Raw genomic sequence first — 24407 nt, forward strand, 5'->3', positions numbered from 1 at the left:
GAGCAAAACTGAAGAACTTTTGTGGATTTTACAGGTTGGTCACGTTCACAGTCGAGTGCAAATAGAATCACCAAACAGAAGAGCTGAAGACAGTTTAAGAAATGAAGATAAAACTATATTTGGTGAAAGAAAAAGCCCAAGTTCCTCTGCGTCTGCCGTAGCGGACAGAAATAAGGAAGCAGACCAGGATCACGACAACCACAATGTTCCTAAAGGAGTTTTAAAAAAGCATCTTCCCCCTTCAGGAGCAACAGCCGAGGGAGCTGGTGCTGGAAAACAGAATCTAGCAAACATTTTAAACCAGAAAGATGTTTCTGATGCAGAGAGCTTAATCAAAATGAACAAAGATGATGCCTCGATGCCCATTCAGGCCCTGTGTTCAGAAGATCCAGATGATTTAGAATCAATAACTCCATCAGCTTCACAAGAAATGGACCTCAAGCTTCGTCTTGGATCAACAGATGATGATGATGATGATGGAGGTAAATCATGCTCCGACACTCAAAGCGGCGTGCATGGGAAGATTTCTGACCATAGGTCTGAGTCTGCAACACAACCACCCATTCCAACTCCTCACATTCCAGAACATCCCGACGCACTCGGGGTCCTAGATGATCAAGAACAGGAAAAACGTTACGAAACCACAAAGAGAGCTTTTAAAGTTGAGTTGGACTCACTGAAATACACGGATCCGAACGGTCTGTGTGTGCTGCGATGTTCTCGGGGAGTGGAGAGCTGTGATCCTGCACAATCATCTGGGCTCTTCTCAGCATCAGTCAATCCAGAATCAGGCCAATCTGACTGGAAACGCTGTAATCCGGCCACAGTGTCAGCGAAAATCAAAGAAGGGACGGATGGGGAAGTCGGTGGAGAATCAGATAAAGTATTTACTGTGGTGCTGGAGCTGCAGGTGTGTGATGTGGAGCAAAGGGGGGGTGCTGAGGCTGGCAGGTCTGATGTTTGCAGGTGGTCACATAAAGCTGAGCTTCATGCTGAAAAGCTGCAGAACTCCTTGGTGTTGGCAAACACAGACATGGAGGGGGTGAAAGAGAAGCACACGACCCATGAATTAAAGCCCGATGAGTCGATGAGCTCTGCTGGTGCATGCCTCCACAGCGTTAGGCCTTCAGCTGAAAGTTTGTCAGATTTCTGTTCATCTGAGGGACAAACGGACACCTCCGTCCTTTCTACCTCTAACGAGTCTAGACAAACACAAGAAGACGCAGCTGACGCTAAACAGAACACAGGTCCGGCAGGTGAGGAGAGGACCCGTGGAACTCCAGCAGGACAGGAAGCAGCACCACTGATGAATGATGATGAACAGAAGAGACATGGAGCGCTGCAGGGAATGCTGTTGCCACGGGAACGGGTAGGCGAGATTTACATTTGTTTAGAATGAAGTAAAATAGATGCGTTAGTGAAATGAGGGGAAACTCCTCCCACATCTGAGACTAAAGAGATTCTTTCTGAAGGTTCCACCTCTGGTGCAGAATAATGAAGCTTCCAGATCACTGGATGCTTTTGATGTTTTGTTTGTTTGTTTGTTTGTTTCTTTCTTTCTTTCTGTCTGTCTGTCTGTCTTTCTCAGTGACATCCATTCTTCAGTGGAAAAACTGGCCTTTTATCTCCAGTAACAAGCAGAGCTTTATTAATATTTTTGGACATTTATTTAAACCCCTTTAGCTCAAAGCTCTTGTTTAAAGAAGTTACAATCCCAACTCAACAATAAAAATGTTACATTTCACTAAAGGTACCTAAGAAATGAAAATATTTACTGAAAGCACCTGCAGCCATATTATTTTGCCTCCTTGTTTTAAAGAATAGATTTAAATAAAGTTAAAATAAAATAGAATAAAATAAATAGAATAGAGTTAAAACAAACAGTAAGAGTTCTCCTGGACATATTTTTGGCGCACTCATCAAAAATTACGTTACATACACTTTTACTTTTTTTTTCACCGAAGAGCAAGTCACCCCCTACCTATACCCCTACTCTCATTTCCTGTGTAATGAATCAATAGAGGGTAAATAGGATTAAATAAATTGCTCAAGAGCAATTTATTTTTAATGTCATTACTTGTGACCCATAGCTGTGATAATCTATTAATTATAGAATATCACCTGCTTGGTCTTTAAGATGATTAGGCGGAATATTCTAAGATTCTTTGTTTATTCAGGGACTGTAAACACTTTGTTTATGATTCGAGAACCAGTCAGGGTTTGCAAACAAATAAGAATTTATTTTACAAACAATTAAGACTTGAAAAATGGTTTAAACTATTCTTCTGTAAGTGGATGCAAACTAAGAGATGGGTGTCTGGAACTAGGTGTGAATATAGTATTTCAGAGTCGGTAACATGAGAAAGCTGAATCCTGGATGGAGGAAATTTGGTTTGCAAGTAAGCTACAAGCTGTTATTTATCAAACTGCAAACAGACGCTATCCCACTGTGTTCTACGTACCGAAGTGGAGGCGCCCTTGCAGATCCGAAATGTCAGGGGGGTTGGAGACCCCGAGTACAGAAGTCCGTAGACTAACTCCTAGTACGACCAGGTCGGTCCAGAATCGCTTCCAGGTAACACAGGTGGACTGGATGGAACCAAGCGTCTCAAAACAACTCTGAAGGAGTGTCGCAAAATCAGCTTTGTTCTGCAGGAAAATTATCTTGTTTTTTTATTTTTATTTATTTTTCCTGTGTTCTCTCTGGCTGTGAAGCAAACAGAATTGATGTCTGCATGCTGGTGACAAGCCTTACAGATTTACTCTCAGGTGGAGCATCAAAGCGTCTGCTTTTAATGTCACGCCTGATACTTTATTGTTTTTGAATGCTTTTTAATTCCGACCAGACACGGAGACAGAGGTGAAAGAGAAAGGAAGAGACAAAGGAGGAGGGGGGTTGTGTTTCCACAAAAATAAACAATAATGAACAAGAGTCTGCTTCTAGACCTGCAGAAAGAGAGAAGAAATGAACTGTGGGATCTCAAAATCAGTCCATTTGGTGACGTTACACCTGCCTGCCAGACCGAGGGGGCGGAGCCGATACAAATACACACACAAGCTTACAGCGGGATTGTGACATCATGGTGCACCTCTTAGCCAATAGCGATGGCAGATTTTAATCCAAATGTAGTGCAGAGTTTTTACCTGAAGAGGGCGCAATTTTAGACAGAATATTTAATTTTTAACAAAAATGCACTAAAGTCCCAAATTATTGACTACATGTGTCTACAGCATGATTAGACACTCATTTATAGTTTATCATAAAAAAATTGGTTTCAGGTGACTTGCTCTTAAAGAATGTAACATTTTTGTTTTTGCAAATTCTGCAAATATTAATGCATGAAGTCCACAGCAAAGATTAATTTCTCTTGAACTGCCTGGGCTGAAAAAGTCCTAGCAGCATCTGCTTGGTAGTCCCGTTTAACAGCTAGCATTTGACTTAAGGAAGGCTGCATTCCATTTAGATGAACTTGTGCTTCTGCACATCAAATACCCTGTTCAGGGGCAACACCATTATGCTGTACACAGGAACAGGAATCCAGATAATGAGATGTGCAAAATGTTTGTAAGATGAGGCCAAATTCATTTGGAACTTCTAAATAAAAGATTTAGAAAAAAACTTAAATTTTTTATTATAATCTGGTGGAAAGAATCATTCACGAGCATTTCTCAGCTAAGGTAAAGTTAGTTTTCAGCAAAGATGGAGCACCTAAACAGTAAAGTCTGACGTAAAACAACATGTTGGTTTTTATGTCCTGTCTTTGCTCCACCTACGTTCTGTAACTGTCCACACCTGAGTCGAGGCCCATTTGAAAAGGACCCTCCCTTCACTGAGATCAAGTAACCTATCAGCCCACTTCACGTTTTTGGTGTCAGACCTGTCTGACCAAGTTGCAGCAGCCAGAAACTAGGAATCCTATAGCTCCTTTGGGGCATTCTTCTGTTAACTGCACTGACTTGTTGGGCCACCGTCTGCCTGACAGTTACTGCTGTGGAAGGCGGGAAGAAAACAGGAAGCTGTGTTTATATCTGTGGAGGCTAAACGTGACACCACCCTGTCCTCCTCTAGGCTCTGATCCAGGGAAGCATGGAGCCTGAGAGGACGACGCCGGGTTCACCAGATGATCTGAGAGCTGCAGGTGGCTCCTTCAAACACACTTTCACCATGGAGGATCTCTTATCTGATGTTCAGGGCTTGGTGGAAAGAAGCAGCATTATAAATGTGAGTAGTAACTGATTTTAGTGGAAGTAAATGTTGTTATGCCTACTTGGATTAACCCACTCTTCATTAAAAGTATAAAGAAGAAAAATCTGAACTCGTGTCTTTGATTAGATGTGAACAAAAGATGGAAAATATGCTTACATGAAGTTTTAGTGATGTGATCAGAACTGCAGATTTGTAGAAGTCCATTTTGAGCAGATTGAAGAGATGAGAGGATGTTTGTGTTTTTCCATGATGCATCTCAACCGGAAGGATTATGTTATACGTTGACTTCCTGTTGGATCATTAGGGGATCTAATTGCTCACAGCAGGCACGCAAGCAAAAAATAAATGTCAGCATATGTTAATATTAGGGGTGGGACTTGACTGAAGAAATAATCCAGTTAATCAGAGGCTTTGTAATTAATTAATCTTGATTAATCACATTTTAATCAAGACAATTTGAGCCCAAGCAACATTTTTTTTATCAAAAATAAAGTGAGACACAGATGACATACCCACACTTTAAAGAGCAAGTCACCCTTTTTTGCTGATAAACTATCAGCTATGTAAATGTGTCTAATCATGCTCCTAGACATGTGTAAGTCAATAATTTTGCCCTTTAGTGTGGCTTAGTTAAAAATTAAATATTCTACCTAAAGCTGTCACTTTTGCGCCCTCTTCACATAAAACTCTACACCGCATTTGATTTTAAATCTGCCATCGCTGTTGGCTGAAGCCCGGATCACAGCAGGCGTCTTAGCCAGATCCCTTGTCGGGAGCACAGTCGTGTAAAAAACGGTGAAGGTGAGGGTGATTTGCAAATCTGTGGTCGTTCAGTCTGACCGGCTCTGCGACAGCTTTCTGAGCCATGTCACAACCCAAATCAGCCTCCAACAGTCTACAAGCACTGCTTGAAACCTCTGATTCCTGCCTGCAACCAACCAAAGAAAACGCACCTTTGGGACACTGCAGCAGCAAGACTCCGCCTGTCTGAGCTTTGGTTTCAATTGGCTTGAAATGTGGTTTATAAACTACACACCAATTTTTATTTTTAATAGCCCAAGTGAAACCACAGTTGTACTAAAAATAATTCTACTACTATTTTAGAACATCAGCTGAATTGTGAGAACCTTGATTCTGTGATCTGTGAGAGCTGAGAAGAGATGAGCTCACCAACATAGAAAATAAAACACAAAAACATGAGATCCTTTTTCTGTTTGTGGAAATTTGACACATTCAACCGATAAAGATGGTTCAGTAGCAGGGCCGTACAGAGACGTTTGAAGGGGCCGGTGCTCACAGTAAGAAAAGGGGCACATATAGAGCAAAGTTTTTAAACAGATTCACGACCCAAGTTAAATTCAGATAATGAGACCCTTGGTTTCAAACAACATAATGTAAACTAGGAAAAATATGTCATTAATTAAGGTAACGTTATTTCATAAACAATTGTTGTAGTTTTTAAAGCTGACTTATGTTACAATCATATTTTTGCCCCTGATCTGAATCCAAGTTGTTTGATTTTTGATTTTCTTCCAATACTGAGTCCTGTTTTGATAGCAGGTGGTGATGCAATGCATTAAAAAAGAAGAAGAAAAAATGGAGAAAGCCCCATAGTCATCATCACATACTGGTGATCTCATTGGCGGAGAGTGGTGAGATGCAGCAATGGCTGTGCTCGGGAACTATTTGGTGGTTTTACCCCCAATCCAACCTCTTAAAGCTGAGTGTCAAGCAGGGAGGCACTGGGACCCATTTTTAAAGTCTTTGTTATGACCCGACCGAGAATCAAACCTGATCTCACAGTCCCAGGGAGGACACTACCACGAGGCCACTGAGCCTCCACATGGTCCTAGTGCCTGACCTGTATCCAAGTATGACAGTTTTGGATGGTAAAATCTGACGGAAGACCGAAAAAAGGGCACTTTGGGCTCTTCAAACTCTTGATGTCTGCCAACAGACGGTGGCTGAAGAGACACTCTCAACAACAGACTTGTAGAAGATCTGCAGCATCTTGCTACAGACATTGCAGGACCTAAGCATCCTCAAGAAGTGCAGTCTGCTGTGTCCCTTGTAAACGGCTTCACTGTTCTTTCTCCAGTCCAGTCTGTTGTCCAGGTGAACTCCTAGGTATTTGTATTCCTCAACCACCTCCACTTCTTCTCCCATGATGGAAACAGTGTTTGACTCCACCCTGTTTCTTCTGAAGTCTAAAATCATCTCCTTTGTTTTGTTCACGTTCAAGGTCAGATGATTGTTTCCACACCATGCCACAAAGCACTCCACCAGCTCTCTGTACATAGCTCCCTGTTCAGTCTCTCCAGCTGCCTCTTCACCTGACTTCCAGAGACAGATAGGTGGGAGGGGAAGGTAAATGGGGCAGCAGCATCTCCTGACTTTGTTGAAGACAGATTTATAGAACCAGAAGAGTCCATGACTGCATTAGAGGACAAAGGAGCTGGTGTGACAGGAAAATGTTGGATCAGAGGAGGATGGAATGTCTGATTGGCTGGGGACAGGCGAGGAGGATGCTGGGTTTGTTCCTGAACTGAACCTATTGAAGAACTTGTTCAGTTCATTGGCTGTGTCCAGGCTGCCATCTGTGCAATCCTTCCTCTGCTTGAAGCCTGTGATCTTCTTCATCCCTGACCAGACATCTTTGATATTGTTCCTCTGTAGTTTGTTCTCCAGCTTCTTCCTGTATGCCTTCTTGCTGTCTCTGATCTTGATCTTCAGTTGCTTCTGTATACTCCTCAATAATTCCCTGTCTCCCTCCTTGAAGGCTCTTTTTTTCTCATTTAGCAGATTCTTAAGTTCACTGGTGATCCAGGGTTTGTTATTAGCAAATTATCTCACTGTTCTGGTGGGTATGATTTTGTCCACACAGAAGTTTATATAGTCAGTGACGCATCCAGTCATGGCATTAATGTCCTCTTCATATCCTTGGCAGAGAGTCTTAAAACAACCCTGCAGGGCTTCTTAAGCATCCTGTGACCATTTTCTTACAGTTCTTCTTGTCACAGGTTGCCTCTGATCAAGTGGTTTGTATTCTGAGCAGAGAAAAACAAGATTGTGATCTGATTGTCTGAAAGGAGGTCTTGTTTTGGACATGTCTGTATGTATTCTTTGCATTTGCATAACACAAATCCAATGTCTTGTTTTCTCTGGTGGAGCAGCTGATAAATTGTTGAAATGTTGGAAGTGTAGCAGAGAGCGAGGCATGATTAAAATCACCAGATAAAGCCACAAATGCATTGGGGTGCTGGGTTTGTAGCTTAGCGACAATGGAACTGATGGCATCACATGCATTTTCAGCAATGGCTGAAGGTGGGGGTTGGGGGGGACTATTCAGTATGTTTAAAACACATTTTTTTTAACATCTCCACTATATTACTTGTTAATCTATGTAATAATTTCTTTATTTTACTGTTTTCTTGGTTTCAAAGTTCTCCGTTGCAGCAAACAATGCTGGAAATGACACAAAACCCTGCTGCATTCACACTCTTCAGGTTTTATTTTTATTGTTTTACTTAATGCCAGTTTTATTCTAACAATTCTAAATTAATTTTCTATGCAGAGAACCTCTCATGCTGATTTAAACTGGTACCTGAAGTCCTCTCCCAGTGACGCCGACGTTGGATTAGCTCGGACTGTCCAACACATTTTAGCCTGTCGGTATCAACCTGCTCAACTCCACGTAGCTTCCATGGTTAAACAGCTGAAGGAAGCCCAGGTATGTGAAGTACTTTTGAAACTGAATAGTTGTGTGAAATAAAAAACTCGTTTGGTCCAAAGCTGTTTAATATGACAACAAATGAAGTATTTTAAATGCAAAATGAAAATAATTTGTTTACTTATGGTTTGGGTTTAGGAACAAAGTTTTGGCGAGGTCATTCAAAAGTTGTGAGAGCTATAAAATTACAGCTTACATAAACTAACAGTTAATTGGTAACAGAACAAGAAAATAATTGTTTTACTTCTTACTAATCTAGAGTGACTCAGTCTGTAGAGAAACAGTGTGGCTTCTAGAAAACTAACTTTTCTAACCTGCAGGAGTACAAGTGCTGTGTCCAGGACCAGGTGGCCACCATGGAAAGTTATAAAGAGACAGTATCGGACCAATGGAGGGCCGCTCTGCTGGAGGCTTCTGCCACGGTGCAGATGAAGGCAGCACAACTGGATCAGGTGAAAAAGTATCACCTCCAGATGAGAATCACCAGGGCTTTCCTGGAGGTCGTGGCAGCCAAGAAGGCAAAAATGAGTTTGTGAGTGATTTCATCATGTAAACTGAAATATTTCCCAGCGACTGCTTGTGGTAGAGTAACGTTGGATGTTTTCCAGAGAGTCTTTGGGATACAGCGCCCTTCTAGCTGAACATCTTCATGCACTTTTTCAAGCTATGGAGCAAAAGAAATCAACGCTAGAAGATCTGCACCGCTTAAGTGGCCAACTTTCAGTCCACCTGAGTGACGCTGAGAGTTCAGGAGCTCTCCTGGCTCAGATCGGGGATCTCCAGGAAGAGTGGAGGCTTCTGAAAGGGAGCATCAAAAGAGCTCTTCAAGACGCATCAAACTCTACATCTCAATCTTCGCTTGTTTTAGAAGAAGCTAAACAGCTTAAAGACCGACTCGAAGCTTTTCTGGAGTCTGAAAATGAAAACTTAAGTTCTTTAGAGTTAGTTTGTCTGACCACAGACTTAAAACTGTACAACCAGCTTTACTTACGTTTGCAGTCCCAATCAAAAGCTCTCGTTAGTTTCTCTCTGGGTCCCAAAGAGAAGGATGAGATTCAAAGGAACCTTCAAAAATTGGGATCCTTACTTGGTGTCTCTAAGAAGAAGCTTGAGTCTTTGAAGCAAAGCTGTGGGAATGTTTCTTCACGTCCGATAGAGAAGCAGCTTCAAGAACTGACTGTGTGGGCCAAAGAGGCTGAAAACCTTATTTCTACTGGGCAAAAGTTAGCTCTGTTCCCTGAGGAGGCTCAAATCCAGATCGCTGAAATGAGGAAATCCCAAACTGATATTTTATCTAGACGAGCCAAGATGCACTTACAAGTTGAAGAGATGACAAGTGACCTCACCGATATAGAAACTGAAGATGGGGAAGTACTGAAGACCGTTGAAGATTTGTACGAAACTATCGCTGACAGTTTGGATCAAATCGTTGAGTCCATGAAGAGAAAGCTCGGTGAAAGAGAAACACTTTTGGATGAGTTTGCTCGCCTGGACGTTTGGCTAGCTGAAACTCATGCTAAAAGAGAGCCCTGCACGCACACAGAGAATGTTTCCAACACTGACATCAGTGAACTCAGAAGTGAGCTGAAAAGCCACAGACTGGTCACTGAGGAGATACAACACCAGCTAAAACTGGTGGACACTTTGTCAGAAAGCTGCACAAAAATATCCACAGAGCTGAGTCCAGGAGAGAGCCGCTACCTAGTCAACCGGCTCTCGGGCCTGTGGACAGATCTAGACGGACTGCTAGCACACAGGAAAGCCACAATTTGGGAATTAGAGGAGCTGATTCATGAGCGAACCTATTCAGATGACGAGTTTTCTACTATACAGGCCAGCTTAAAGCGAATTTCAGCTGATTTAGGACAACAGAAGTTCCCTTTGATTCAAGAAACATCTTCAAGTGCACATTTGAAGCTAATGGAGCATCAGTGTCAAGCTCAAGAGCTTCAGCATTGCAAAGAAGACGAGCGAAATTCCTTGCTGTCTTCCATCAGTGAACTGCAAGACCGGTGCAGAGCGCTCAGAATAAAAGCCGTTGAGCAAGAGAAATATTTACTCCTCATGAAACAAGTGGAGGAATCGGTGGAAGTTGCCAAAAGGAAAATCTTGGATGCTAAAAATGAAACGACCAGTGTAGATGAGAAGTTTAGATTGTGCCAAACTCTCCTGGTTGAACTTCCTTTGCTCAAGACGCGATGTAAAGACGCAGCACATCAACTGGACTCCATAGCTCTGGACTTGCATCCATCTGAGCTTAATCCAGAAAAAGAGAAGATTCGTCTCACGGCGGAGACTCTGACCTCCTGGGAGCGTTCAGTCACAGACGACATCAAAGCCCTGGAGGCCGAGCTTCTGTCGGGTCTGCGGTTTTACTCTGAGCTTCCTGCCTTCACAGCTCTGCTACGAAGAACAAAGGAAGAACTAGGCAGAGGGAAACCAGTCCATCCCAGTGGGAACACCATTGATGTCACTCTGCAGAAGTACTGTGTCAAATGCAGAAACATAGAATCAGGGTTCCGACTTTTGGAGGGTGTGGCGCAGAAAGAAAATGTAGACTTGAGAAACTACGAGGACTTGTTTCGTCTTAGAGACGAAGCCATGGAAGAGTGCCACTCGTGGATGGTAAGCTACTGTTTTTACTTTCATTTAAATACTCTTTTACCATATTTTTGAAACTCGTGTACCCAACAGGGCAGCCTTTCTGAAGCTGCAGACTCCTTAAAAGACTATGAATGGGCAGCTCAGAGCGCATTAACCTTCCTTAAAAATGCAGAAGCGACCTTCTTATCGGCTCCAGGCGGGTTCCCCAACTGCACCGAGGAACAAAAACGGATCCAACAGGCTTTAAAAGACCTTGAAGATGGGCTAGAGTCCCATATTTGCCACCTTGCAGACAGAGTTCCCCAGCAGCGCTGCCTCTCTGCATCAGAAACTGAAGTCCTTCACATCACCGTCCTCAGCCAGCTGCTGGTTGGAAGAGCTGCACTGGAGGCTCAGGCACAGCTCAGACTGGAGAGCCTGCAGAGGTACGCGGCTGTTAAGTAGCGTTATTCACAAAAGGTGCACTTTTTTATATACAAGCATTCTGTTTTCTTTTCCAGATGTGAAATGAGGCAAGAAAGCCACATAAAAAGTTATGAAGATGTTCGGCTGCGAGTTTCAGAGTTTGAAGTTAGGCTTTCAGAGTTGGCCTCTGAACACAAGACGTCGTACGATGAGTGCCTCGCCCAACAGAGGAGCGCCACGGTAGGCTGGGCGCCGTGTTTTCTGGGTGATGAGGACTGATTTTAGTTAAACCTTCATTTATAAAGATTTTAAACATTTCTGCTCCTTTTAATGATACAAATCACATCATGTTAAGTTTGGAATGGGACTGATTTAGCTTTTTAAGTATTTTTCTCATTTTTATAACATTTAATAAAAACACTTGAAATATACTATGTCACACTAAGTATGTCTCCGTAGTAGAAACTTTTAGTTTAACTTTGCTTGATTATTTCATGTTTGCTGAGATTTCAACATTAGCATACACAGAAATTGGTTGTAACTCCATCAGGTTTATAAAGACTGAACCAAAATCTAATGTGGAAGAAGCCAAGTCATTCACAACACTGATTAATCGTGCAAGATCTCATATAATGTTTTCAAGATTTGACCAAGATAGCTGCTATTCTATCAAGTCATCATTTAAAACTCCGATATCAAAGGTGGCAGACAAAATGCATTCCTTCAGTTAAAGTTTTGTTCATTAGTGTTTCGATTTATGGCTGAAAACTGCGACATGAGTTCATTTATCATCCATTAAAGCAGCAGTGAGACGTTTCCTTCTCCTTCGCTCTGCTGGTTGAAAGTGGAATTACAACTGTCGTAAACAACCCTGCCGCAGCCTTCTGTAGCTAGCGCTAACCACGTGCTAACACTAACTTGAGACAACTGATACTAAAATAAACCACAAAGTAAAAAGATCCACACTGTTGGACAAAAACTATTTTTACTTACAAGACCTTTCTCAGTGGCCTAGTGGTAGAGAGTCCGCCCTGAGACTGGGAGATCAGGGGTTCGACTCCTGGCCGGGTCATACCAAAGACTTTGAAAGAATGGGACCCAATGACTCCCTGCTTGACACTCAGCATTAAGGGGTTGGATTGGGGGGTTAAACCACCAAATAGTTCCTGAGCGCGGCTGTGTCTGCAGCTCACCGCTCCCCCAGGGGATGGGTCAAATGCGGAGAATACATTTCTGTGTGTGTGACAACTAATGGGACTTTAACTTTTTTAAGTCCAGTAGCAACAAAGCCAGGTCACCATCAGTCTGTGGTTGAGTAGCCTCCTTTAGCTCCCTCAGACTAGCGTAGGCCGCGCTGATGTTCACGCTGGTTTTAGCTCTTTGCTTCACCTGCAAAGGCATTACTCTCTTACTTTTACTTCCAGGCTCCGCCATGATGCCAACACGAAAAGCAAATTTATTCTTTTTCTCGTGCTTTTTATTGACCTTTGACCTTGGCAATGCTAACCACTAGCATTACAGCTAACAGCCATAAAGCAGGTAAAGCGTACCCTCTAGGACACCTACCTGCTCCACTAACCTATCCATGTAGTGCCAAATATGAAACTGGTGGAGTTTCTAATGCAACAATCACTGAGATCAACGTTAAAGCTCTAGCTTAAAGTTTAAAAGCTGTTGTTGTAAAAATAAAGGCGGATTTCAATATCAGGGTTGTAGATGCTTTGATTGGCTTTTAGTTGCTGTAGCATTTAGCTTATAAAAACTACATGTGGATGAATAACCCCAGTAAATGAAAATAGAACACAGAAACTTTAATAGAATTTATTTATTTTCTTTCAAAAGCTTCTGCTGGAAGATCTTCGTGGCCTCGTAGAGAAGATGGAGGATCTGAGAGCTGGATGTCCGATGCAGGGTTGTGGGGTTGTAAAGGGTGGCAAGCTTGGCGCCCTCTGGAGGCGATGGGCGTCCTTACGGAGAGGCGCAGGTCTCCTGGTGGCACACTTGGAACAGAAGGCAGAGGAATGGAAGGACATCACTACAAGTGTGAGTGTTACTGATTTAAACAATAATAATGCCAATAATCCTAATCCTCGGACTTCTACTCGTAGACTAGAATGAACAGAAATTAATAATTTCTATTTGTTCCAGTTGGAGCAGTGTTGCAGCCACCTTTCCAGCCTTCAGGCCGAGGTTCCGGACTCCTCCACTGTTGAGGACTCCCTGGAGCTTCTTGCCCAGACTGAGATGCATCAGGCAGGCTTGGAGCAGGAGCAACGAGCCTTGATGTCACTGGAGCGTCGATTAGAGCATGCTCTGAACATATCAGCCTCCCGTGGTCTGATCGACCCCGGACCTGCTGGCAAAGCCCTGATGAAGATCCAGGAGGACGTGAGGAGGTGAGAGTTGTATCAAGCTGTTAGTGTAAAACATGTTTTAACTCCGTTGTTCCCTTCAGCCTGATGGAGAGAAACCTGCTGCTGGTTGCTGCAGTCAAAACAGAAGAAGAGAGATGGCATTTCCAGGAAGAAATGGAACAAGTGGAGAAATGCCTGTTTGCTATTTTACCAGAACTGGAAGCGTGTTCAGATCCGAGCAAAAGACAGGTCAGCTGGTTTTAGGACATACTCGTAAACCTATGCTTGTGTTTGATTACGTTCAGTCAACTTTTAAAGGAGCTTAAACCCAAACTTCTGACTTCTTCTCACTCTTTGTGCAGTGATATTCTGTTTTGTTTTCTATTTTCTACAATAACAGGAGCTCCAACATGATTTTTGCTTCCTGAAAAGCAAACTTGAGTCAATTATGGACAGCCTGCAGGGCAAATATGCAGAAATTCCCGCTGATATCAGGAGGCAGATGCAACAAGCTGAGCGGTCTCTGCAGAAAACCGAAGAAATGGTGACGATGTTTTGTTGAAATCACGCTTGATGCAACAATAACTCTGCCACAAACACTTCAAGTCTTTCTGTTTTCCTGCAGCTCTTGGAGAGACATGACCCGTTTAGGAAACTCGGTAGTCAAGTGAACGAGCTGGGTTCTGGTATGGGGAGAGTTGAATCCTTGCTGGCGCAGAGAAGTCCAACCCTCACCGATGCTCAGAATGTGCTCAAGGTGTGTGTCGCTCCCTCCAGAAAATACACCTCTTACCGGCACTCGGCCATCTGCTCGACATCCAGAGCTAACAAGCAGTGATGCGTATTAATCATTAAATGCATAAATAAAATTGTATATACTTTTTCTCCAGAGGGTGTGGGACGAGCTGGATGCTTGGCACAGCAGCTTGATGCTCCTGGAAAGTGAAGTCCAAGACCTGGCAGAGGACCGACCGAATGAAGCCCAGCTCCTCGTGGACCAGCTGACGGAACCACAGCAGCTGTACCAAAAAGCAGCGCGGAAGGCCGAGGAGCGCACCACCTTCCTCAGCGAGGTCAGATTAAATTATCGAGCCCCTCAGACGACGTCTTTGCATCCTTTTGATCGTGTTTTGTGTGTTTCTTTAGATCCCTGCCTGTCTCCAGGAGTTTGACGATATTGTCCATAGAGCCTCCTGCTGGTTGGAGGAAGCCCAGTCGTGGCTCCGATCCCCCTGCTACTTCACAGCAGCCAGAAGTTTCTGTGCTCGTGCAAAGCAGTTACAGGTCAGACATCACAACTGTGACTCGGTGCATCTTTTCCACACCTTGTTTTTTGGTTTTGATTCGATTTCCTCAACGTCAGCTGGTTCTGGATGACTCTGAGACGATCAGGCACGCCCTGCTGAAGTTTAGGCCGGTGCTGGCTGAGATGTCAGCGGTGTGTGACTTCAGCGTCCAAGAGGAGAGGCTGGACCAGACTGACCAGGATGTCCACGACATGCAGAAGTGCATCGTTAAGCCTCTGGAGCTGGTCCTGCAGGCTGTTGCAGTAAGGACTTAAAATGGTTTACAAATAGGGATCTACTAAATTGAGGACACTTTCTGAGTCCGTTGTTAGATTTCGGATCCTGAGGAAGTGCTGATATTTCTTTCAGGTGGTGGAGGATATTGAGGAGGACATGAAGAAGATGGAAGACGACATTACTAACATGACTATGTTCTTGTCGACGGACCTCATGGACGCAACATTAGTGGAACATCTCCACAGTCGACAGGTGAAGCCCCGCGGTTCTTGCCTTCTGATGATTTGCTTAATCAGTTTTTGATTGTTAATTAACAATTTATACTTCAGGTGATCCTGATTAATGTGAAGTCAATGCAGAGGAGATTAAAGAACATGGAGAGAGCTCAAAAGGAGCTCCAGCTCCCAGAAGGATCAGAGCATCTTCAGGTCTTCTCCAGAGCCAGGGAGCTCCTTCAGCATCTGGAGGAGCTGGAACAAGCCACCAAAGAGCAAATCTCACAGCTGGAGGTGAGGCACGGTCAGAATCGTGAATAAATAAGGATTTTTTTGTTTCTGTTGATGTTTGAGAAGATTTGTATAAAAGGTTTTTACAGATTTAAGTCAAAAATAAAACAACTAAAGTCAAAGTTTGGGTTTTTTGTTGACCCAGAGCAAGAAAAGAGAGGAAGACGAGGGTTTTCTCCAAACTTCAGTCTCTAATTCTCCTGAAGGAACGTCATGGAGGAACTTTATCCGGGTAAGAATGATCAGGTCATACAGGTCGCCACAAATAAAGAAATGAGTCTGATCTGGAGATCTAAACCAGTCGTGCATTGCTGATGCTTTAATACTTCGTTTGCAGCAGTTAGTTGCTTTTTAAGATCAGTTCCTGAAAACTTAAACGGTAAAAAATGCAGAATTTTGCCATTTTAAAAATCTCGAACATTTGTCTCTAATGATGAAAAGACTCAAAACTGCGATGCAACTGTGATTATTTCCTACTTCAAACTGTAAGTTTTCTAGAACGACTTTAGCCTGTGTAGCGGTGTGGATTAGCTACATTCATTAAATGGCCAATAGGATGTGATATTCCATAGAAATCTGAATCATCAATCTGATTGGTCTTTGAATGTTTGATCTTGATGACCCGAGGTTCTTTGACTGTTCAGTAAACGCACACTTCACATTAATTCAGATAGAGTCAAGGATATAGTTATAAAATGAATTTAATTCTATTTTCCTAAACTAGTGATTACGCAGGACAAAGTATGAATGAGATGATGGAATGTAAGCTAGATGTTTAAAGTAAAACCTGGTTAAGAATCTGAGAGATGTTGTCATGTCTGGGTTGTAAAGCCAGTTTGGCAGTATGGTTTGATAAGCTAGAGATTACTCCTAAAACCATCCGACACGATCGTGCAGCGTCTACAAACCCTTGTGTGATGGTTGCTCATCGGCGGTCCGGAGGAAAGGCAGCCAGAGTGGTGATTTACCGGATGTTTTGGCTACAGGAATCCCAAAGAGTCGTAGTTCCCTTTAAATTCAGATTTCACCGGCCATGAGATGCAGCCCGGGTCTGCAGGTTAGATGTGTAGTGTCTGAAATCACTCGCAAGCGCATCACTGGCTAGATCAGGAAGTGTTCTAGTCTTTATGAACTTTATTGTTGACAAATTTAGACAAATCAGAATCTGACAAGTTTAAAGGCATTACTAGAGACCTCAGAAGATCACTCCCTCATTCAGATACTTAGAGGTTAACACCTAGTGTAAAGTAAAAATGTTAACATTTAATAGTACAGTGATAATATTGTGCTCGTACTGATAGATTAAACTACCAGAATCAACAATTACTGCTCTGGTGTAATGGAAGCTCTGAAATGAATGATTACAGGAAAAATATTCATTTTCACCCACAATGAAAAGTATAGGACACATTCATCAAAAACTTTGGATTTAAACAAATTATTCATTCAAAAGAATGAGTTTTTTTTTATCATTTATGACAAGAAAGATGAGCTTTATTCAGAGTAAAAGTCTCGTCTTCTGCATGAGACCTTGGGTTTCCAACTGGGATAAGAGAGCTTTTGGAGGAGGACTTATTATGGCTCCCTTATTCGTTTACACCAGTTCATCCCGTATCGGCACCACGGCGTCAGATTGACCTGTATGAAGAAGTAGGTTGAGCCTGCAAGTTAAAAGTTAACTTTTGGTCATTTTGATGAGATACTTGGTCTTTTGAAGAAGAAGAAGAAGAAGAACATATCATTTCTATAGCGCCTCAAGATAAAAATCACGAGGCGCTTCACAAAAACAAAAAATGTAAAAATATAAAAAACAATTTAGAAAATGGTTAACAATATATTTAAAATGAGCAAAATATAGACAATTGTGATTAAAAAATGTTAGAGAGTGAATAAGAAAGAGGGAAATCAGTGGATCCAGAGGAAGGTGGAATAGGTGGGGAGAGCAGAATAGAGAGAGAGTGGTGAAGACGGTCATACAAAAGCCAGCTTGAACAAGTGAGTCTTCAGCTGCTTTTTAAAGGAGACCACTGAGTCCACTGATCTCAGGCTCAGGGGGAGAGAGTTCCAGAGTCTGGGGGCAACAGCAGCAAATGATCTGTCACCTTTGGTCTTTAGCCTGGTGCTGCACAACCAGTAGGCTTTGATTACTGGACCTCAGGGACCTGCTGGGGGTGTAGGGCCTAAGAGGATCACCAATGTAAGATGGTGCTTGTCCATGTAAGGCCCTATAGACCAGAACCAGGATCTTGAAATGAACCCTGAAGTTGACTGGCAGCCAGTGAAGCTGGAGGAGAAGCGGGTGATGTTTGGTACGCCACAGCTGAAATATTTATATTAAATGTGAGCTTGTTGTTTTATGCCTTTTTTGTGTCTTGAATACCACCTTTTTTAAATGCTAAAACAATCTTCATGAAATAAAACTTATTTTGAGCATTTATATCATTTTCCATCACTTTGTCAGATTGAAAAAAAGTACACTTGAGCTTCTGGGTACAAAGATCACACCAGCTTCCTAAACGTTGATGCAAATATAAATATATATATTTCAAAAATTAAATAAAAATTACATTTTTGGGGTTTTAGCCTTTTAAAACTAGCAGGTTTTCATCCCTTTACAATGTATTAAAAATAAATCAAAAATGGGCTAAAATTTCTATAAATTACATTTAAGGGAGAATTTAAGGGCTTGACATCATTACGATTAGCTGAACCTGCCCAAAATAATAAAAAATATCTAACTTAACAATAATCACCCTTCAAATCTTATAATAATTTGTCTAAATTGTGACAAATTTTGATGGTAAATCCCTCCCTGTTGCTTAATCAGGAGGCCTTTGAGGTGTCTTATTCGGAGGAAGAGGAGGATGAAGAGGAAGAGCGTTGTCACTCTTCTTCCTCCGACACACTAACATGCAGTGTTCCAGAGGTAAACCTGGGGATTAGAAGATAAGAGCGCATGCCTCTGCCTCTGACCTCCTTTGTTTCCTTTTCTTTTACCGTCTTTTATCATCATTCAGATTTAGCACCGTTTCCTGCATGCGGACACCAAGCTGCACGAGACCGATTGTTCCTGATAAACCCTCTGCTGCTGTCAGGAGCAGATGCTTGAACGCTCCTCAGAAACATGTGCTTTTCATCCCAGCACCCCCTAAATAAAAAGGGATGTGTGTAATTAACAATCCCATTTCTGAAACAGGACCTAGAGGACACGGTCCGCCTTCCTGATGTGCCGAGTGAAGATGTGGATGAACGGAAGCTGCTCACACACATCAAAGTAAATGTATAATATTATATTTTATTCCATGATTTATGTTGGCTAAATATGGGAAATGTATTTAATTTGTCCTTTCAGAAGCCAGAAAGTCACGAGTTATCTTTGGGAGAAGAGCCAGAGTCCACCACTTCTGTAGAGTCAGATCACAACTTTGGATCTAAATCTAATGAAACAGAATTATTCAAAATGGACTCGGAAGAAGATAATCGCCACACCTTTAGTCCTGGAACAGCGACAGACGTGCAGCTTAAAGCTGCTGCTGCTCCTGACCTGCACAAGTCTCCAAAGCAGGAAACGGTCAACACGGCCTTAAAGTTCCCTTTGCTGGAGGAGATGAGGCTGATGCCTCCAAGACCTAGAACTCCTTTCTCTGTTGCAGAAGCTTCAGATGAGCTCCCAGAAGAGGAGATTCCTCTTTCATATCTGGTGAGGATGAAGTGTTCATTTTAGAGACTTTTTTTTTTTGCATTCATTTAACATTTGTTTAAACCACAGTCCGTTTATTTTTCCACAATCTAACTTTCAGAATGCCTCCTGTCAGCTGGAAGGGTCTGTGAAGCTTCCTGGAGCTGCAACCAGGTAACTGATGGACAGAGGAGTAACACTTGTAGTTATCGCTCTGATTTCCTCACACACGTGTGTTTTGTAGCTCCGCCGAGCACGAAGACGACGACACAAAGAGCCAACGTTGGCGTCGACTTCATGTCCTGGTCGCACAGAAACTGAACGCTTTGAGAGGCGTTCTGGAGGAGCAGCAGGAAGATGCAGGAAACGATGAAAAGGTCGGAAAATAAGCAGGAAAAATACATTTCTGTTGAAGAAAATTACTTCTAAGGCTCAAAATATTAATCCGTAACATCACCATGGCAACATTTGATCAAACTACTATAAATAACAGGATGGATGAACTGAATGAAGAGGTTTGTTTTTCTGTTTTTGCTCAGGTTGAAGAAAAGAAGCTGCTGATGTCGGCGGGTTCTGCTTCTGGAATTCTGCAGCAAGTCGAAGAATCCATTATGATGCTAAGACAAATGGTATGGGGGGGGGGGGGGGTACTTCTCTTTGAGCCTAAAAACTGGGATTTAAATGACCACAGAGCACTTTCCTGCTGCTCCACCCTACTGGTTGAAAGTGGAAATACAACTGTCTGTCTGAAACAACCCTGGCCCAGTCCCAATACTCGGGAAAACTTGGAGAAAGTGTAGTAAGGCTTCGAGTGCGTGGTACTCAAGTGTGTAAATAATTGTCGAATTGAGACGGGGAGTATTGTGTAAAGACCGCAACGCATGCCAGGATGCCGTTTGCTGTGATACTTTTTAAAAAAAACCTTTACTAACAACTTTCAAACAAAAAAACAAATAATAAATGTAAACAAATTTTCATTCATCGCTGCTTTGCCTAAAAGTTTCAGAGCCTAAACTAGTCGTCCTAAAATGAACTACTTTCATTAGAAAATACATATTTTCAGAAAAGGCCCTTAAGCTTTTTCTCTCGTAGCAATGGATTGTGGGTTATTCCCTTCACCCAAGTCCGCGTCGATGCAGACTTGGGTGAAGTGCGGATCGAAGGTGAAAAAGGGGCGTGATCAACTACTATCAACCCTGGTTGGGATTGTGTAATTAAAGGGTGCAAGTTTGGAAGTGCAAGTATTGGGATAGGGCCCCTGCTGCAGTCTGCTGTAGCTAGCACTAACAACGAGCTAACGCCACCATGAACCAACTACTACTAAAATAAACCACAAAGTAAAAAGATCCACACTGTTGGACAAAAGTATTATAAATACTTACAAGTCCAGTAGAAGAAGAAATTATCTTTTATACAGCTCCTGTCAAGATAAACATCATGAGGCGCTTCACAAGAAGAAAAACTTAAAACAAAAAAAATTGATAAAAGATTAAAAGATGATTTAAATATATAAAATTTGGAGGAGTAAGAAGTTGTGAAACAACACAGAGCCGTAACAACAAAGCCAGGTCACTATTGGGCCATTCCCATCTGTACCGGGTCGGCCCGGGCCGGGTAGCGTAGGTTGTTTACATATCTGGGTGGCCTGGTATTTTCCCGGGCCAACCAAGGCTCGTTCTCAGCCCTCTTCTCGAGGGGGTCTGCTTCAGGCCGACCAGGGCCAACACACCCACTGCTGACAGCAAACTCACACCTTCCATTAGAGCAAGCCTCTGATTGGTGGGTAGAATCAGCCCACATGGGCCTAAGACAAGGATGTGGGGAATCAACCGGGCCAGGCTGGGGCCGACTGGGGCTACCTGGCCCGGGCCGACCCGGTATAGATGGGAATGGCCCATAACAGTCCGTGATTCTGTAGCCTCCTTTAGCTCCTTCAGACTAGCTTAGGCTGTGCCGATGTTCACTCTGGTTTTAGCTCTTTGCTTCACCGTCACGATGCCAACAGAAAAGTAAACTTCTTTCTTTTCTTCTTGTGGTTTTTATTGATGATCAGCAAACTGGACAAGCTAACCACTAGCATTACAGCTAACAGCCGTAAAGCAGGTAAATAGCATCCCCAGGTCACCTACTCTCTCCACTAAACAGTCATGTGCGGTTTTTGGCCAGCAGAGGGCAGCAGAGTGGTGTCAGATTTGAAACTGGTCTAGCTTCTAACTCAACAATCACTGAGATCCACGTTAAAGATCTAGCTTAAAGTTAAATAACTTAAAGTTGTGGGAGGTGTCATGGGCCACAAAATGTGATATGTTTTATTTTAAATAATTTATGGTGATTTTTGGTTTATTTGTTCTGCTTTTGAAAAAAAAGTCTAAAATAGACATAAAAATGTTAAAACGGCTCTATCTACATATGAAGACTGCTGGAGACAAAGTTCCACCGGTATAGAAACGCAACCAGGGTGCCACAAATAGCCCCCGGACCCCAATTTGGACGTGCCTGAATTATAGCATGCAAACTCTACCTGTAACCCTTTTTCAGTCACATTTAACAAGCTTGGAATGGATTACATGAAGGAAACCGTTCCTAACCTGGATAATCTCCCAGATCTGGATTTAGTCAGAAGACACACGAGCAGCTTCTTGTCCTCTCAGGTGTGTGGAGCTTCAGCTGGACTGGAGGAAGCTTTTAACACCTTTAGACTTCCAATCCAGTTCTTTCATCCTCTTCTTCATTCCTCTGATTTGAGCTGCAGGCACCGAGCTCTTCTGAGAAGTCAGCGTCTCATCTGCATGTTTGCCTCAAGACGCCAGGATCCAACAAGCTAGAACTAGAATAGTGATTTCTCTAACGCCTGCTTGTCTGATTAGAAAGTTCAAACTAATGACTGATGGTGCTGGTGTCTACTTCCTAGGTGAAGAGTTCAGGTGGTTCACATCCTGACATGGAGGGTTTGTGTGAGACTTTATGGGGAGTCCTCCTCTCTTTGGACCCTCCTACCAGCTCGGCTCATGGTGGAGAAGATCAGGACGATCCTCACCTGAAGCTGCTCAAACAGGAGGTGACCTTTAAATAAACCAGTCCAGAACTCTGGTTGTTTCCAAAACGTCTGAGTAATGTGACGTTTTAGATTTGAGAGGAGAGTTTTATTATGTTTCTGTTCTTGTGCAGTGTCTGTCAGCCCAGTTGATGACGTTGACCGAGCTGGTGGGTGAACTGGAGTCAGAGATCAGGCCTGTGCATCTGACAGAAGATCCAGATGCTCACAGATGTTTGACCGGCCTGCAGGATTGTCTTCATTCAGTCCAGCTTGTCCTAATGTCCTCTCACAAACATCCAGGCCTACAAAATCAACATCAGGTGGGAGATGAACGGAGTTCTCCCACAGAAAATACCATTTAACACTTAAATACAGATTTCTGCTGCTGTGCGAACACAGCACACGACTGGAATAAAAGAATAACAATAAAAGTGTTTCTACAGAAAACTGTTTTATTAAAATTATGGCAAAATATAGAAGGATCAATCAACCAATCAGATTTTATTTATAAAGCGCTTTCAAGCAAAGTGCTTTGCATAATTAAAATGACCCCAAATTCCCATAAGTTTAAAAACATTAACACACACACACATACACGCACACACACACCAGTAAATATTTATATTTGTCTGAGTCCTGATGAGCCAAGTAAGGTAAGGCAAGGAAACACCATCAGAGGAGCCATCTGCCCCAGCAGCATCAGGTCTTCCACACTAAGTCAGGGCGCTCAGATGAAGGGGAGCATAGACCCCCACCTAAACTCAAACACTACCTGTAGAGCGCCCAGGAAGCTACAGTCGACCACCGCCCCGGGGCAGAGGGCCCCTACAGAGAAAACACTGGATTAAAATGAGTAAAACTGTGAAAATAAAAGAGCTAATATAAATGACAAAAGTAAGAAACTAAATAATAAATTCATACGGACAGTAAAATTAAATAATATTAAAAAATGAAGAATGGCATGTCGGTGTTTACATATGTTGTTGAAACATGAAGCCCCGCCCACATTTGATCAGATAGCAAGATGAGAGTGACAAGAATCAGCAGAAGTCTGAAATAAAAATCTTAGGTTGTTTTGTTAGGAAAATGTCAAATAACCAATTAAAATAGATTTGACAGTTTTCACCTTTTTGTTTTCTTCCATTTCTCTGGTTTGCCACAGAAATCGTATCAATAACTGTTTTTTTAACTTTCATACAAAAAAAGCAGATAACATTAAAATTATAGGAGCAGATGTTTGAAACCAGCTGAAACACGATCAGAAACCGAAGACTTTTGCAGCTTTTTTTTTATCTTAATCTCATAAACAACAGCTTGATGTTCTTCATGGGTTCTTTTAGGAGCTTTCCTCCAACCTGCTGCTTCTGCTGGACCAGTGTGAAACAGGACCAAATGACCTCTTCCTAAGTCTGAAGAACGCTCCTAGTTTAGAGGTAACCACCACACACACACACACACACACACACACACACACACCGGAAAGACCTCACCGAACCCCAAAGATCTGGTTCTGGTGGGCTAAAGTAAAACAGAAGGTTTTCGCCCGGCCTCCAGGTGCTCTGATGGGATCTGATGTGTGTGTGAAGATACCCACCTGCACCCCCACCCGTAGTGGTGAAATCTCAGGATGTTATTAGTTCCCGTTCTGATGTTCCAGGACCTCTGAAAGCACAGCTAATACATATATATATATAATACACTGAAGAGTTGTTTCTCATGGAGGATCCTTCTTTGAAATGTTGAGCGAACTCGCCCGTCTGTGCTGCTCCTGTTGACCTCTGCAGGACGCTCTGAGCAGACATCTGAGGAACGGTTCAGGGGAAAAACTCCAGCTACAAAACGCCTCTCAGTCGTTGCTTCGGGGGATGGCTCGACTTCTGCAGCTGGGCGATGAATGCTTAATAGAAAGACGGATGGGCCCGGTTCCCAACCGCAGCAGACTTCAAGCTGCTCTCTGCAGACACCAGGTATCTCATTATGGTTTCAGATTTATGTTGGGTACCTTTTAGTACTCGGACTTTTAGGAAAACTTCCCTAATGAAGCCCGAAGTTAAACCTTGAAAACAACTTGTTGCTGCATTTACTTTCCGCTCAACTTTTGTAATAAATCAGTTCTGCTGTTCCGCAGAAACTCCTGCAGGTTCTCCGGTCCCAGCTGGCTTTTCTTCAGTATCTATTCCAACATGAACCCGATGGCCTCCAGGGTCAAGAAGATGAATGGATGCAGCTGGAAGTCCGGGCTAAAGCTCGGCAGCAGCAGGCTCTAGAGCAGGAAGTGGCTTCTGAGAAGAGGATCCAGGTTTGTTATGTTTGGTTGCTGAAGGCCAAATAAGTTTATGTGCATAATTTTTGTTTAAGCGTA

At 42.8% G+C, this 24407-nt stretch overlaps 1 protein-coding gene across 11 annotated transcripts in view; it reads left to right on the forward strand.

Moving 5' to 3' along the window:
• The window catches only part of syne2a (spectrin repeat containing, nuclear envelope 2a), a 110948-nt gene that overhangs the window by 49050 nt on the left and 37491 nt on the right, over positions 1–24407 (forward strand). For 10 of the 11 annotated variants that reach the window (XR_011516201.1, XM_070544005.1, XM_054748117.2 and 7 more), the window contains 29 exons: positions 35–1369; positions 4070–4222; positions 7782–7937; positions 8258–8469; positions 8546–10562; positions 10632–10966; positions 11042–11186; positions 12789–12989; positions 13095–13342; positions 13402–13549; positions 13701–13844; positions 13926–14057; positions 14191–14373; positions 14447–14584; positions 14664–14849; positions 14956–15075; positions 15153–15332; positions 15475–15561; positions 18157–18255; positions 18526–18603; positions 18682–19029; positions 19130–19182; positions 19253–19385; positions 19548–19637; positions 21920–22066; positions 22177–22365; positions 23386–23478; positions 23830–24012; positions 24174–24344. Coding sequence is in view for 10 of the 11 variants with exons in the window: in XM_070544005.1 (XP_070400106.1) it covers positions 35–1369; positions 4070–4222; positions 7782–7937; positions 8258–8469; positions 8546–10562; positions 10632–10966; positions 11042–11186; positions 12789–12989; positions 13095–13342; positions 13402–13549; positions 13701–13844; positions 13926–14057; positions 14191–14373; positions 14447–14584; positions 14664–14849; positions 14956–15075; positions 15153–15332; positions 15475–15561; positions 18157–18255; positions 18526–18603; positions 18682–19029; positions 19130–19182; positions 19253–19385; positions 19548–19637; positions 21920–22066; positions 22177–22365; positions 23386–23478; positions 23830–24012; positions 24174–24344 (7704 nt within the window). In the remaining variant the exon portion in view is untranslated. The remainder of the gene's footprint in view (positions 1–34; positions 1370–4069; positions 4223–7781; positions 7938–8257; positions 8470–8545; positions 10563–10631; positions 10967–11041; positions 11187–12788; positions 12990–13094; positions 13343–13401; positions 13550–13700; positions 13845–13925; positions 14058–14190; positions 14374–14446; positions 14585–14663; positions 14850–14955; positions 15076–15152; positions 15333–15474; positions 15562–18156; positions 18256–18525; positions 18604–18681; positions 19030–19129; positions 19183–19252; positions 19386–19547; positions 19638–21919; positions 22067–22176; positions 22366–23385; positions 23479–23829; positions 24013–24173; positions 24345–24407) is intronic. The other variant, XM_070544020.1, reaches the window with a different exon arrangement.

The sequence above is a fragment of the Nothobranchius furzeri genome, chromosome 2, assembly GCF_043380555.1.
Source record: "Nothobranchius furzeri strain GRZ-AD chromosome 2, NfurGRZ-RIMD1, whole genome shotgun sequence".
In the NCBI taxonomy this organism is placed as follows: domain Eukaryota; kingdom Metazoa; phylum Chordata; class Actinopteri; order Cyprinodontiformes; family Nothobranchiidae; genus Nothobranchius; species Nothobranchius furzeri.